The sequence below is a fragment of the Molothrus aeneus genome, unplaced genomic scaffold, assembly GCF_037042795.1.
Source record: "Molothrus aeneus isolate 106 unplaced genomic scaffold, BPBGC_Maene_1.0 scaffold_30, whole genome shotgun sequence".
NCBI classification, from domain to species: domain Eukaryota; kingdom Metazoa; phylum Chordata; class Aves; order Passeriformes; family Icteridae; genus Molothrus; species Molothrus aeneus.
In genome coordinates this window covers 3875676-3890768 of record NW_027098964.1, presented here as the reverse complement: position 1 = coordinate 3890768, position 15093 = coordinate 3875676, and the positions used below count along the sequence as shown (strand labels likewise).

General features: G+C 65.1%; 1 protein-coding gene across 1 annotated transcript in view; it reads right to left on the bottom strand.

Annotated features, from left to right (window-relative positions):
* The window catches only part of HDAC6 (histone deacetylase 6), a 44948-nt gene that overhangs the window by 8305 nt on the left and 21550 nt on the right, over positions 1–15093 (bottom strand). The window contains exons 14-23 of the mRNA XM_066570346.1: positions 13277–13380; positions 12959–13026; positions 11611–11830; positions 9996–10124; positions 7956–8124; positions 6169–6302; positions 4967–5035; positions 3188–3377; positions 1240–1389; positions 340–514 (exon numbers count right to left, since the gene is read on the bottom strand). Coding sequence (XP_066426443.1) covers positions 340–514; positions 1240–1389; positions 3188–3377; positions 4967–5035; positions 6169–6302; positions 7956–8124; positions 9996–10124; positions 11611–11830; positions 12959–13026; positions 13277–13380 — 1408 coding nt within the window. The remainder of the gene's footprint in view (positions 1–339; positions 515–1239; positions 1390–3187; positions 3378–4966; positions 5036–6168; positions 6303–7955; positions 8125–9995; positions 10125–11610; positions 11831–12958; positions 13027–13276; positions 13381–15093) is intronic.

Here is a 15093-nt window from a genome sequence, read left to right as displayed (position 1 = left end):
CCCCACGGGGCGGGGTTTGGGGTATTTGGGGCGGGGTTTGGGGGATTTGGGGAGGGGTTTGGGGGATTTGGGGAGGGGTTTGGGGGATTTGGGGAGGGGTCTCCCCGCGGGGCGGGGTTTGGGGGTCCCGGGTTATTTGGGGAGGGGTCTCCCCGCGGGGCAGGGTTTGGGGGTCCCGGGTTATTTGGGGAGGGGTCTCCCCGCGGGGCAGGGTTTGGCGGTCCCGGGTTATTTGGGGAGGGGTCTCCCTGCGGGGCGGGGTTTGGGGGATTTGGGGCGGGGTTTGGGGGATTTGGGGCGGGGTTTGGGGGTCCCGGGTTATTTGGGGAGGGGTCTCACCGCGGGGCAGGCGCAGGCAGCTCCAGCTGCCCCTCTGCGCTCGCAGGGTCCGGCCCAGGGCCCTCAGAGCCGAGGGCTGGGGGGTCCCGGGGGGGGGCAGCGTGGGGGGGTCCCCGAGCAGGACCCCCAGGCACTGCCCCACCCCCTCCGCTGTCACCGCCAGGTTGTACCCGCCCTGTGAGACCCCCAGAGACCCCCAGGTCAGAGACCCCTGGGGTGAGACCCCCAAGGACAGAGACACCCAGAGACCCCCAAGGACAGAGACCCCCAGTCAGAGACCCCTGGGGTGAGACCCCCAAGGACAGGGACCACCAGAGACCCCCGGGACAGAGATCCCCAGTTAGAGACCCCCAGGGTGTGAGACCCCCAGACACAGAGACCCCCCAGGTTAGAGACCCCCAGAGACCCCCAGGACAGAGACCCCTGGGGTGAGACCCTCATTCAGAGACCCCCAAGGAGAGAGACCACCAGTCAGAGACCCCTGCTTAGAGACCCCCAGAGACCCCTGGGGTGAGAGACCCCCAGACAGAGACCCCCAGAGACCCCCAAGGACAGAGACTCCCCAGAGACCCCCGGGGTGAGAGACCCCCAGTCAGAGACCCCCCAGAGTCAGAGACCCCTGGGCTGAGACCCCCAAGGACAGAGACCCCCAGAGTCAGAGACGCCCGGTCAGAGACCCCCAGAGACCCCCGGTCAGAGACCCCCAGACAGAGACCCTCGGGCAGAGACCCCCAGAGTCAGAGACCCCCGGGGCGAGAGACCCCCAGAGACCCCCGGGATGAGAGACCCCCACCCCCCCATCCCCCCAAGCAGCCCCCCCAGTGCCCCCTCCTCCCCCAAAGGGACCCCCAGACCACCCCAGCCCCTCTGGCCCCCCCGGGACCCCCCAGACCCCCTCACCTCGAGCAGCAGCACCAGGCGCCCCCCCGCCAGCCCCCCCAGCATGTGGGTCATGAGGCCGAAGGTCTGGGGGGACACCAGGCACCCCCCCAGGGGGTCCCCCCGGCCCGCGTCGAACCCGGCCGAGACCAGAACCAGCTCCGGCCCGAACTGGGGGGGCACAGAGTCAGGGGGGGCCCCAACAGCTCCAAACGGGGGGCACGGACACCCCCAAAGGGAGCCGGGACCCCCAAAGGGAGCAGGGACCCCCCCAAAGGGAACAGGGACCCCCCCAAAGGGAACAGGGACCCCCAAAGGGAGCTGGGACACCCCCAAAGGGAGCAGGGACCCCCAAAGGGAACCGGGACCCCCCAAAGGGAAACGGGACCCCCAAAGGGAGCTGGGACACCCCCAAAGGGAACTGGGACCCCCAAAGGGAGCAGGGATCCCCAAAGGGAGCCAGGACCCCCCCAAAGGGAGCAGGGATCCCCCCCCAAAGGGAGCAGGGACCCCCAAAGGGAACCGGGACCCCCCAAAGGGAGCAGGGACCCCCCAAAGGGAACAGGGACACCCCCAAAGGGAACAGGGACACCCCCAAAGGGAACAGGGACCCCCACAAAGGGAACCGGGACCCCCCACGGGACCCCAACCCCAAAGTGAACCCAAGAGCCCCAAAAAGGGTCCCCCCCACCCTTAAACCACAGCCAGACCCCCCCAAACAACCCTGACCCCCCCAGCCCCCCAAAGGAACCCCAGACAGCCCCCCCCAAACAATCCCAAACCCCTCCAGAACCCCCCCGAGGGACCCAGCCCCCCAAAAAGGGACAGGACCCTGACCCAGAGCCCCCAAACCCAAATCCCCCAAACCCAAATCCCCCCCAAACAGACCCAGAGCCCCCTCCCCAGAGATACCTGGCCCCCCCAGAGGGTCCCACCCCTCCCACAGAGACCCAGCCCCAAACTAGACCGGAACCCCAAAGCCCAGATCTCAATCCAGCCCCAAACCCCAACCGGCCCCAGCCCCCAAACCCCAAATCTGCCCCAGACCCCAAAACCCACCCCGAAACCCCACCCCCAAACCCCAAACCAGCCCCAGACCCCAAACCCCAAACCCCAAACCCAAGACCCCAAACCCCACCCCCCACACCCCAGCCCCAAACCCCAAACCTCCCCAGAGCCCCCCAAACCCCCCCAGCTCCCCCCAAACCCACTCCTGTGTCCCCATTCTGACCTGGCACGCCACGGGCAGCACCAGCCCCCAAACCCCAAACCAGCCCCAAACCCCAAAGCCCACCCCCAAAGCCCAAATCAGCCCCAAAGCCCAAATCAGCCCCAAAGCCCTCCAAACCCCAAACCCCATTCTGACCTGGCATGCCACGAGCAGCACGAGTCCCCAAACCCCAAAGCCCAAATAACCCCAAACCCGAAACCCCAAATAACCCCAAATAACCCCAATGCCCAAGGCCCAAACCCCAAACCTCAAATAATCCCAAACCCCAAACGACCCCAAAGCCGTGTCCCCATTCTGACCTGGCATGCCACGGGCAGCAGCAGCCCCCAAACCCCAAATGACCCCAAATAAAACCCCAAATAATCCCAAATAACCCCAAATAACTCCAATCCCCATTCCCACCTCGCACGCCACGGGCAGCAGCAGCCCCCAAGCCCCAAATAACCCCAAATAAAACCCCAAATAACCCCAAATGACCCCAAATAACCCCAAATAAAACCCCAAATAAACCCCCAATAACCCCAAATGACCCCAAACCCCAAAGGCGTGTCCCCATTGTCACCTGGCATGCCACGGGCAGCAGCAGCCCCCAATAACCCCAAATCAAACCCCAAATGACCCCCAATAACCCCCAATAAAATCCCAAATGCCCCCAACCCCGTTCCCACCTCGCATGCCACGGGCAGCAGCAGCCCCCAAACGACCCCAATAACCCCACAGCCGTGTCCCCATTGTCACCTCGCACGCCACGGGCAGCAGCAGCCGCGCCATCGCCGCCAGGTACTCGGGGTCCCCCACGCGGGGCCCCCCCCAGGCCACGTTGAGGGTGAAGCCGCGGCCGGGGCCCCTCCCCCGGCGCCACGGGGACCCCCCCGGGCCCCCCGGGAAGAAGGAACCGTCACGGCGGTGCAGGGACACGTACAGGACACTGCGGGGACAGGGACAGGTACAGGACACTGTGGGGACACGCAGGGACACGTACAGGACACTGTGGGGACAGGGGACACAGACAGGACACTGTGGGACAGGGGACAGGGGACAGGACACTGCGGGGACAGGAGACAGGACACTGTGGGGACAGGGACACGTACAGGACACTGCAGGGACAGGGGACAGGACACTGTGGGGACAGGTACAGGACACTGCGGGGACAGGGACACGTACAGGACACTGCGGGGACAGGTACAGGACACTGCGGGGACAGGGGACATGGACAGGACACTGCGGGGACAGGGGACAGGTACAGGACACTGTGGGGACAGGGGACACGTACAGGACACTGTGGGGACACGCAGGGACACGTACAGGACACTGCGGGGACAGGGGACAGGTACAGGACACTGCGGGGACAGGGACAGGTACAGGACACTGTGGGACAGGGGACAGGTACAGGACACTGCGGGGACACGTACAGGACACTGCGGGGACAGGGGACATGGACAGGACACTGCGGGGACAGGGGACAGGACACTGCGGGGACAGGGGACATGGACAGGACACTGCGGGGACAGGTACAGGACACTGCGGGGACAGGTACAGGACACTGTGGGGACAGGGGACAGGTACAGGACACTGCGGGGACAGGGGACAGGACACTGTGGGGACAGGGGACAGGACACTGCGGGGACATGGACAGGACACTGTGGGACAGGGGACATGGACAGGACACTGTGGGACAGGGGACAGGACACTGCGGGGACAGGGGACAGGTACAGGACACTGCGGGGACAGGGGACAGGACACTGTGGGGACAGGGGACAGGTACAGGACACTGCGGGGACAGGGACAGCACACTGTGGGACAGGGACAGGACACTGTGGGGACATGGGACATGGACAGGACACTGTGGGGACAGGGACAGGACACTGTGGGACAGGGGACAGGTACAGGACACTGTGGGGACAGGGACAGGACACTGCGGGGACAGGGACAGGACACTGTGGGACAGGGGACAGGTACAGGACACTGTGGGGACAGGGACAGCACACTGCGGGACGGGGCCGGGAGCCAGGAGGAGACCCCAGAGTGACCCCAAAACTGACCCCAAAACCAACCAGGGACCCCAGAGCCGACCCCAAAACCAACCAGGGAGCCCAGAACTGACCCTGGGACCCCAGAACCAACCCTGGGACCCCGGAACTGACCCAGAGAGCCCCAAAACAAACCCAGGGACCCCAAAACCGACCTCAAGCCCCCCCAACATCCCAATCCCCCCCCTGCAGACCCCAAATCCCTCCAGGGCACCCCAACCTCCCCCTGGATCCCAAACTCCCTGGAGACCCCCAAAGACCCCCAGCAACCTGAACCCAAACCCCCCCAGCACCCCAAACCCACCTGGGTACCCCCAAACCCCCCCCAGACCCCAACATCCTCCAGCACCCCAAACCCCCCAGGACACCCCCAAACCCCCCCTGGTTACCCCAAACCCCCCTGGGTACCCCCAAACCCCCCCCTGGTTACCCCAAACGCACCTGGGTACCCCCAAACCCCCCTGGGTACCCCCAAACCCCTCCCCACCTGGGGTCCTCCTCGAAGATCTCCTGGGTGCCGTTGCCGTGGTGAATGTCCCAGTCCAGGATCAGCACCCTGGGGGCACGGGGGGGTTTGGGGGGGCACCAGGGGGTCCCCAGAACCCCAAACCCCCGTGTCCAAAGGGGGTCCCTGTACCCGAGGGGGTCCCGAGCCCCCAGACCCCCGTGCCTGAGGGGTTTCTCATACATGAGGGGGTTCCCCAGGCCAGCCCCCCATACCTGAGGGGTCTCCCCTTACCTGAGGGGGATCCCCCAGCTCCCCATGCCTGAGGAGGGGTCCCCCTGTACCTGAGGGTGGTCCCCAGCCCCCCGTATCCGAGGGGGGTCCCCCATACCTGAGAGAGTCCCCCAGCCCCCCATACCCGAGGGGATCCCCCAGCCCCGTTCCCCCCATACCTGAGGAGGGTCCCCCATACCCGAGGGGTTCCCCTGTTCCCCCAATATCCAAGGGGTCCCCAGCCCCCATACCCCAGGGGGCTCCCCCATTCCCCCCATACCCGAGGGGAGCCCCCAGCCCCATTTCCCCCGTACCTGAGAGGAGCCCCCGCCCCATTCCCCCCATACCCGAGGGGAGCCCCCGCCCCATTCCCCCCATACCCGAGGGGTTCCCCCAGCCCCACTCCCCCCATACCTGAGGGGAGCCCCCAGCCCTGTTCCCCCCATACCCGAGGGGCTCCCCCGTTCCCCCCGTACCTGAGGGGATCCCCCAGCCCCCCGTACCTGAGGGGCTCCCCCAGCCCCATTCCCCCCGTACCTGAGGGGGCTCCCCCCTTCCCCCTGTACCCCAGGGGGCTCCCCCAGCCCCGCTCCCCCCGTACCTGAGGGGATCCCCCAGCCCCCCATACCCGAGGGGAGCCCCCAGCCCCGCTCCCCCTGTACCTGAGGGGGCTCCCCTGTTCCCTCCATACCCGAGGGGTTCCCCCGTTCCCCCCATACCCGAGAGGCTCCCCCAGCCCCGTTCCCCCCGTACCCGAGGGGTTCCCAGCCCAGCTCCCCATACCCGAGGGGGGTTCCCCCATTCTCCCTGTACCCCAGGGGGCTCCCCCAGCCCCGTTCCCCCTGTACCCGAGGGGCTCCCCCGTTCCCCCCGTACCTGAGGGGGTTCCCCCATTCTCCCTGTACCCCAGGGGGCTCCCCCGGCCCCGTTCCCCCCGTACCCGAGGGGCTCCCCCGTTGTTCCCCCCGTACCTGAGGGGGGTCCCCGCCAGGCTCTGCGCGTGCCGCGCCGCCACCCCCGCGTTATTGAAGAGGCAGAAGCCCCCGGCGGAGCCCGGCCGGGCGTGGTGCCCTGGGGGGCGCAGCACGGCCAGAGCCGAGCGCACCTGGGGGGCACCGGGGGCGTCAGGGGCACCCCCGAACCCCGCCGGGAACCCCCGAACCCTGCCGGGAACCCCCGAACCCCGCTGGGGACCCCAGAATCCCGCTGGGACCCCCGAGCCCCGCTGGGGACCCCAGAACCCCGCTGGGGACCCCAGAATCCCGCTGGGACCCCCGAGCCCCGCTGGGGACCCCACAGCCCCACGGGGATCCCCGAACCCCGCTGGGACCCCCGAACCCCCTGTGAGCCCCGAACTCCCCAGAGCTCCCCCAGATCCCACTGGCACCCCCAAACCCCACGGAGATCCCCCCAAACCTCATCAGACCCCAAAACCAGGGATCCTCCTAAACCCCACAGAGATCCAAACGCCACTGGTACCCCCAAATCCCACTGTGACGCCCAAATCCCTACAGACACCCCCAAACCCCTTTGAGACACCCCTGACCCCCCCGTGCCCCCCCAAACCCCGGCGGGACCGGGGGGGCCCAGCAGGGCTCAGACCCACAGACCCCCCCGTGCCCCCCCCTTTTCCCCCCGGTACCCCCCGTTCCCGCTTTGCCCCCCTGAGCCCCCCGAGCCCCTCGTGCCCCCCATGCCCACCGGGTGGGTGATGGAGCCCCACCCATTGGGGTGATGGGGCAGCACCCCAAAACCCCCAGACCCCCCTATGCCCCCCATGGCTCAGCTCCCCCCGTGCCCCCCCCGAACGGCCCCTTTGCCCTCCCCTTTGCCCCCTGTGCCCCCCTGTGCCCACCTGCCCCCCCAGCACCGCCCCCTTTGCCCCCTCTCTGTGCCCCCCGTGCCCCCCTGTCCGTCCCATGCCCCCCTGCCCACCCTGTCCCCCCCCCCTTTTGCCCACCTGCCCCCCCAGCACGGCCCCCTGTCCCCCCCCCATTTGCCCCCCCCAGTTTGCCCATCTGCCCCCCCATGCGCCCCCCTGTCCCCCCCCCGTTTCCTCACCTGTCCCCCCAGCATGGCCCCCTGTCCCCCCCCCATTTGCCCCCCCCGTTTCCTCACCTGCCTCCCCAGCACGGCCCCCTGTTCCCCCCCCATTTGCCCCCCCTTTTGCCCACCTGCCCCCCCATCACAGCCCCCTGTGCCCCCCCTGCCGCCCCCATTTGCCCCCCCGTCCCCCCCATTTGCCCCCCCGTCCCCCTCCATTTGCCCCCCTGTCCCCCCCCATTTGCCCCCATTTGCCCCCCTGTCCCCCCCCGTTTCCTCACCCGCCCCCCAGCACGGCCCCCTGTGCCCCCCTGTCCCCCCCTTTTGCCCACCTGCCCCCCCATCACGGCCCCCTGTCCCCCCCCATTTGCCCCCCCGTCCCACCCTCCCCGTTTCCTCCCCTGCCCCCCCAGCACGGCCCCCTGTCCCCCCCCCATTTGCCCCCCTGTCCCCCCCCATTTGCCCCCATTTGCCTCCCTGTCCCCCCCCCCGTTTCCTCCCCTGCCGCCCCCATTTGCCCCCCTGTCCCCCCCCATTTGCCCCCCCCGTTTCCGCACCTGCCCCCCCATCACAGCCCCCTGTCCCCCCCCATTTGCCCCCCATTTGCCCCCCCATTTTTCCCCCCCGTTTCCGCACCTGCCCCCCCATCACAGCCCCCTGTCCCCCCCCATTTGCCCCCCATTTTTCCCCCCCATTTGCCCCCCCGTTTCCGCACCTGCCCCCCCAGCACGGCCCCCGCGGCCGCGCACGCCCCCCCCGCGGCCAGGCGGGCGGCGCGGAAGGAGCGCGGGCACAGGAAGAGGCTGGGATAGCGCTGGGACAGCGCCCGCAGCTCCCGCGGGGACAGAGCCGCGACACGGGACAGAGCCCGCACGTGGGAGCGCCTGCGGGACACGGGGACAGCCTGAAACACGCGCGGGGACACCCCAACACAGCCGGGGACACCCCAACACAGGGACACGGACATGGACAGCCTGAAACACGCACGGGGACACCCCAACACAGACAGGGATACCCCAACACAGGGACACCCCAAACACAGACAGGGATACCCCAACACAGGGACACCCCAAACACACACGGGGACACCCCAACACAGGGACACGGACAGCCTGAAACACGCGCGGGGACACCCCAAACACACACGGGGACACCCCAACACAGGGACACCCCAAACACGGACAGGGACACCCCAACACAGGGACACCCCAAACACGGACAGGGACACCCCAACACAGACAGGGACACCCCAACACAGACAGGGATACCCCAAACACAGGGACACCCCAAACACACACAGGGACACCCCAACACAGGGACACCCCAAACACAGACAGGGACAGCCTGAAACACGGACAGGGACACCCCAAACACGCACGGGGACACCCCAACACAGGGACACCCCAACACACACGGGGACACCCCAACACAGGGACACGGACACCCCAAACACGGACAGGGATACCCCAAACACACACGGGGACACCCCAAACACGGACACGGACAGCCTGAAACACACGCGGGGACACCCCAAACACACACGGGGACACCCCAACACAGGGACACCCCAACACACACGGGGACACCCCAAACACAGGGACAGCCTGAAACACGGACAGGGACACCCCAACACAGCCGGGGACAGCCTGAAACACGCACGGGGACACCCCAAACACAAACAGGGAGACCCCAAACACGGACAGGGACACCCTAAACACGGACAGGGACAGCCTGAAACACGCACGGGGACACCCCAACACAGCCGGGGACACGCCAACACAGGGACACCCCAACACAGACAGGGACACCCCAACACAGCCGGGGACACCCCAACACAGACAGGGATACCCCAACACAGCCGGGGACACCCCAACACAGACAGGGACACCCCAAAACAGGGACGCCCCAAACACAGCCAGGGACACCCCAAACACAGCCAGGGATACCCCAAACACGGACAGGGACACCCTGAAACACAGCCGGGGATACCCCAAACACAGACAGGGAGACCCCAAACACAGCCGGGGATACCCCAAACACAGACAGGGAGACCCCAAACACAGACAGGGAGACCCCAAACACAGGGACACCCCAACACACACAGGGACACCCCAAAACACACACAGGGACACCCCAAAACACAGACAGGGACACCCCAAACACAGACAGGGAGACCCCAAACACAGGGAGACCCCAAACACAGCCAGGGACACCCTGAAACACAGCCAGGGATACCCCAACACAGACACGGACACCCCAAACACACAGACAGGGATACCCCAAAACAGGGACACCCCAAACAGCCGGGGATACCCCAAAACAGGGACACCCCAACACAGACAGAGCCCCCCCCAAGGACCCCCCATGTCTCCATCTGGACCCCCCAGACCCCCCAATGACACCCCCAGAACCCCCCAGGCCTCTGCATTTGACCCTCCATGATCCCCCCATATCCCTCCAGACCCCCCATGATTCCCATGGGACCCCTCAGGACCACCCCAAGATGACCCCCATGACCCCCCAGAACCCTCCAGGACCCCCCAGAACCCCCCATGTCCCCCCCCCAGGACATCCCCACGATCCCCATGTCCCCCCAGACCCGCACGTGACCCCTCCCATGAGCCCCCCAGACCCCCCATGACCCCCCCAGAGCCCTCCTGACCCCTCATGACCCCCCAGGACCATCCCAAGGGGACCCCCGTGACCCCCCCAGATCCCCCCATGAGCCCCCCTTGGTGTCCCCGGTGTCCCTCACGTGTGGCAGGCGCGCAGCTGGCGGTGGCTGGCGGGCCGGGCGGGCACGGGGAGGCAGCGCTGGGCCAGCCCCAGCTCCTGCAGCCGCTGCAGCACCCGCGGCAGCCGCTGCGGGGACTCGGGGTGATGGCTGTGATAAAATACACAAAACAACCTGAAATCACCCCAAAATGACCCTAAAAATATCCCCAAAACATCCCCCGGGGCAGCCGCTGCGGGGACTCGGGGTGGTGGCTGTGATAAAAACACACAAAATAACCCCAAAATGAACCCCAAAATCACCTCAAAATAACCCTAAAAATATCCCCAAAACCACCCCCGGGGCAGGCGCTGCAGGACCCGGGGCAGGCGCGGCGGGGACTTGGGGTGGTGGCTGCCACAAAACACACCAAATCACCCCAAAATGACCCTAAAAATATCCCCAAAACATCCCCCGGGGCAGCCGCTGCGGGGACTCGGGGTGATGGCTGTGATAAAAACACACAAAATCACCCCAAAATGAACCCAAAATAACCCCAAAATCACCCCAAAATAACCCCAAAACCACCCCCGGGGCAGCCGCTGCGGGGACTCGGGGTGGTGGCTGGAATGTAACACACAAAATAACCCCAAAATGAACCCCAAAATCACCCCAAAAATATCCCCAGGACAGATGTCACAAGTGTGTCCCAGCCCTTCCCTCACCTGTCTCAGGTGTCTCTCTGTCCCTCACCTGTCCCTGTGTCCCCCACCTGTCCCTGTGTCCCCCGTCACCTATTCCAGGTGTCCCTCTGTCCCCCCCTCGCCTGTCCCAGGTGTCCCTCACCTGTCCCAGGTGTTCCCCCCTCACCTGTCCCAGGTGTCCCTTGTGTCCGTCACCTGTCCCAGGTGTCCCTGTGCCCCTCACCTGTCCCTGTGTCCCTCACCTGTCCCAGGTGTTCCTGTGTCCCCCCTCACCTGTCCCAGGTGTCCCTCACCTGTCCCAGGTGTCCCTGTGTCCCTCACCTGTCCCTGTGTCCCTCACCTGTCCCAGGTGTCCCTGAGCCCCTCACCTGTCCCAGGTGTCCCTGTGTCCCTCACCTATCCCAGGTGTCCCCCCCCCACCTGTCCCTGTGTCCCCGTGTCCCTCACCTGTCCCAGGTGTTCCTGTGTCCCCCCTCACCTGTCCCAGGTGTCCCCCCCTCACCTGTCCCTGTGTCCCTCACCTGTCCCTGTGTCCCTCACCTGTCCCAGGTGTTCCTGTGTCCCCCCTCACCTGTCCCTGTGTCCCTCACCTGTCCCAGGTGTTCCCCCCTCACCTGTCCCTGTGTCCCCCCCTCACCTGTCCCAGGTGTCCCCCCCTCACCTGTCCCTGTGTCCCTCACCTGTCCCAGGTGTCCCCGAGCCCCTCACCTGTCCCAGGTGTCCCTGTGCCCCTCACCTGTCCCTGTGTCCCTCACCTGTCCCAGGTGTCCCTGTGTCCCTCACCTGTCCCTGTGTCCCTGTGTCCCTCACCTGTCCCAGGTGTCCCTGTATCCCTCACCTGTCCCAGGTGTTCCTGTGTCCCTCACCTGTCCCTGTGTCCCTCACCTGTCCCAGGTGTCCCCCCTCACCTGTCCCTGTGTCCCTGTGTCCCTCACCTGTCCCTTGTCCCTCACCTGTCCCAGGTGTTCCTGTGCTCCTCCATGCGGGGGTCGTACACCAGCCCCACCCGGGCTCTGCTCGAGGGCTCTGGGGGGGGCTCCAGGGGGTTCCCCTCCCCATCCTGCTCCTCCTCCTCCTCCTCCTCCTCAGCTTCATCCTCATCCTCCTGCTCTTCCTCCTCCCCAGCTTCTGCCTCCTCTTCCTCTTCTTCTTCCTCCTCCTCCTCCTCGCTCTCTGTGTGGGGGGGTCTCCTCAGGGGAGGCACCCCAAATATGCCCCCCCCAAAACTTTGGGGTTCCTTGAGAAGGTTCTGGGGGTCCCTGAGGGGCTTTTGGGGTGTCTGAGGGGTATTTGGGGTGCCTGGAGAGGTTTCGGGGTGTCTGAGGGGGTTTAGGGGCTTTTGGAGGGGTTTAGGGATGCCTGGAGGAGTTTTGGGGTGTCTGAGGGGTATTTGGGGTTTTGGGGGGCAGTTTTGCAGTTTTGAGGAAGGTTTTTGGTTTTTGGAGGGGTTTAGGGGTGCCTGGAGGAGTTTTGGGGTGTCTGGAGGAGTTTTGGGGTGTCTCGGGGGGTTTGGGGTTTTAGGGGGCAGTTTTTGGGAAGGTTTTCGGTTTTTGGAGAGGTTTTGGAGGTGTCTGAGGGGGTTTGGGGGTTTTTGGAGGGGTTTTGGGGTGTCTGAGTGGGTTTTGGGGGTGTCTGGGGGGGGTCTCTGAGGGAAACCAAGATGGCGGCGAGCCAATATGGCGGCCTAGCAACCAAGGTGAGACCTTAGCAACCGGGCCTAGCGCACCCCCCAAAGCCTGGGCTCAGTTTTGGGGGGTTCAAAGGGCTCCCCTCCCCAACCCAGGATTCTGGGGTGTCCCTGTGGGATTTTAGGATGTCCTTTTGGGATTTCAGGGTGTCCCTGTGGGATTTTGGGGTCCCTCCTCAGATTTTGGGCTGTCCCCAGGATTTTAGGGTGCCCCCGAGATTTTGGGGTGTTCCTGTGGGATTTCGGGGTGTGCCTTTGGGATTTTGAAGTCCCCTCGGATTTTGGAGTCCCTTTGGGATTTTGGGGTGCCCCCCCGCGATTTTGGGGTGCCCCCAGGATTTCGGGGTGCCCCTGTGGAATTTCGGGGTCCCCCCAGCGTTTCGGGTGTTCCTGTGGGATTTCGGGGTCCTCCCTCAGATTTCGGGCCCCCTCTGGGATTTCGGGGTCCCTGTGGAATTTGTGGGGGTCGCTGTGGGATTTCAGGGTGCCTCCTCAGATTCCTGGGCTCCCCTTTGGGATTTTGAGGTGTCCCTGCGGGATTTTGGGGGTCCCCCGGGATTTCAGGGTCCCTGTGGGATCTCGGGGTGCCCCCGGGATTTCGGGGTTCCCCTCACCGAAGCTCTGCAGGCAGCCCCAGTAGCGCTGCTGGACGCTCAGCGTGCGGGCAATGCTGGCCAGGCCGCTGGGGTGGGGGGGACACGGAGTTTTTGGGGCGCTAGGGGCACCCCCAAACTGCCCCCAGCACCCCTTGGACCCCCCTGAGCCCCCCAAATCCCCCCCCCATACCCCCGGCACCCCAAACAGCTCCCCAAGGCCTCCAACCCCCCCAGGTGCCCCCAAATAATCCCCAGACCCCCTAAACCCCCACAGCACCCCAAACCCCCCCCAGGACCCCCCAGTTCCCCCCAAACCTCCCCCCTGAGCCCCCTCACCTGGGGGTGGGGGCGATGGGCCCGAGGGGGTCCCCGGGGTCCCCCAGCAGGGTCCGCAGCACGGCCCCCACCCCCCCCGGGGACGCCCCCAAATCCGGCCCCCCCTGCGGAGAGGGGGGTCAGGGGGAGCCCACGGAGCCCCCGGCACGGGGCGGGCACGGGGCCCCCCCAAACTAACAGCACCCCTAAAAGAAACAGCCCCCCAAAAACAGCGCCCCTAAAAGAAACAGCACCCCCGAAAACAAACAGCCCCCCAAAAACAGCACCCCTAAAAGAAACAGCCCCCCAAAAACAGCACCCCCAAAAACAGCACCCCTAAAAGAAACAGCCCCCCAAAAACAGCACCCCCGAAACAAACAGCCCCCCAAAAACAGCACCCCTAAAAGAAACAGCCCCCCAAAAACAGCACCCCCGAAACAAACAGCCCCCCAAAAACAGCACCCCGAAACAAACAGCCCCCCAAAACCAGCACCCCAAAACCAGCACCCCGAAACAAACAGCCCCCCAAAAACAGCACCCCTAAAAGAAACAGCACCCCTAAAAGAAACAGCCCCCCAAAAACAGCACCCCGAAACAAACAGCCCCCCCAAAAACAGCACCCCTAAAAGAAACAGCACCCCTAAAAGAAACAGTCCCCCAAAACCAGCACCCCCGAAAACAAACAGCCCCCCAAAAACAGCACCCCGAAACAAACAGGCCCCCAAAAACAGCACCCCTAAAAGAAACAGCCCCCCAAAAACAGCACCCTCGAAACAAACAGCCCCCGAAAACAAATAGCCCCCCAAAACAAACCGCCCCCAAAAACAGCCCCCTCAAAAACAGTCCCCCAAAACAGCCCCCCCCGAAAACAAACAGCCCCCCCAAAACCAGCCCAAAACAGCCCCAAAAACTGTCCCGAACAACCCTAAAACCCTGGCCCCTAAAACCAGGCCCCAGAAACAGCACCCCAAAAGTGGCCCAAACATAGCCCCCCCAAAACAAACAGCACCCTGAAACAAACAGCACCCCAAAACCAGCCCCAAAAACAAACGGCTGCAAAATAAACCAGCCGCAAAACAGCCCCCCAAAACTGACAGAAACAGGCCCCCAAAAACAAACAGCGACCCCAAAATCAGCCCCCCAAAACAAGCAGCCCCCCAAAACCAGCCCCAAAAACAAACAGCCGCAAAACAGCGCCCCCAAAAACAAACAGCCTCCCCAAAATCAGCCCCCCAAAACAAGCAGCCCCCCAAAACAAGCAGCCCCAAAAAGAGCCCCTAAACAGCCCCAAAACTGCCCAAGCAGCCCCCAAAGCAGCCCCCAAATACCCCACACATCCCCTATAGCCCCTATAGCCCCTGCACATGTAACCCCTACAGCCCTATAGCCCTATAGGCCCCGCCCCTAGAGCCCCCAAATCTGTCTAGGGCCCACTCCTACAGCCCCCTGGTCCCATGGCTCCTATAGCCCCTATAGCCCTACAGCCCCCTTACCCCACATCCCCTACAGCCCCTGCCCCTATGGCCCTATAGCCCCCATATCCTATAGCTCCTATAGCCCCTACAGCCCTACAGCCCCCTTACCCCACATCCCCTACAGCCCCTGCCCCTATGGCCCTATAGCCCCCATACCCTATAGCCCCTATAGCCCCTATAGCCCTACAGCCCCCTTACCCCACATCCCCTACAGCCCCTGCCCCCATAGCCCCATACCCTATACCCCTATAGTCCCTATAGCCCCCATACCCTATAGCTCCTATAGCCCCTATAGCCCTACAGCCCCCTTACCCCACATCCCCTACAGCCCCTGCCCCTATAGCCCCATACCCTATAGCTCCT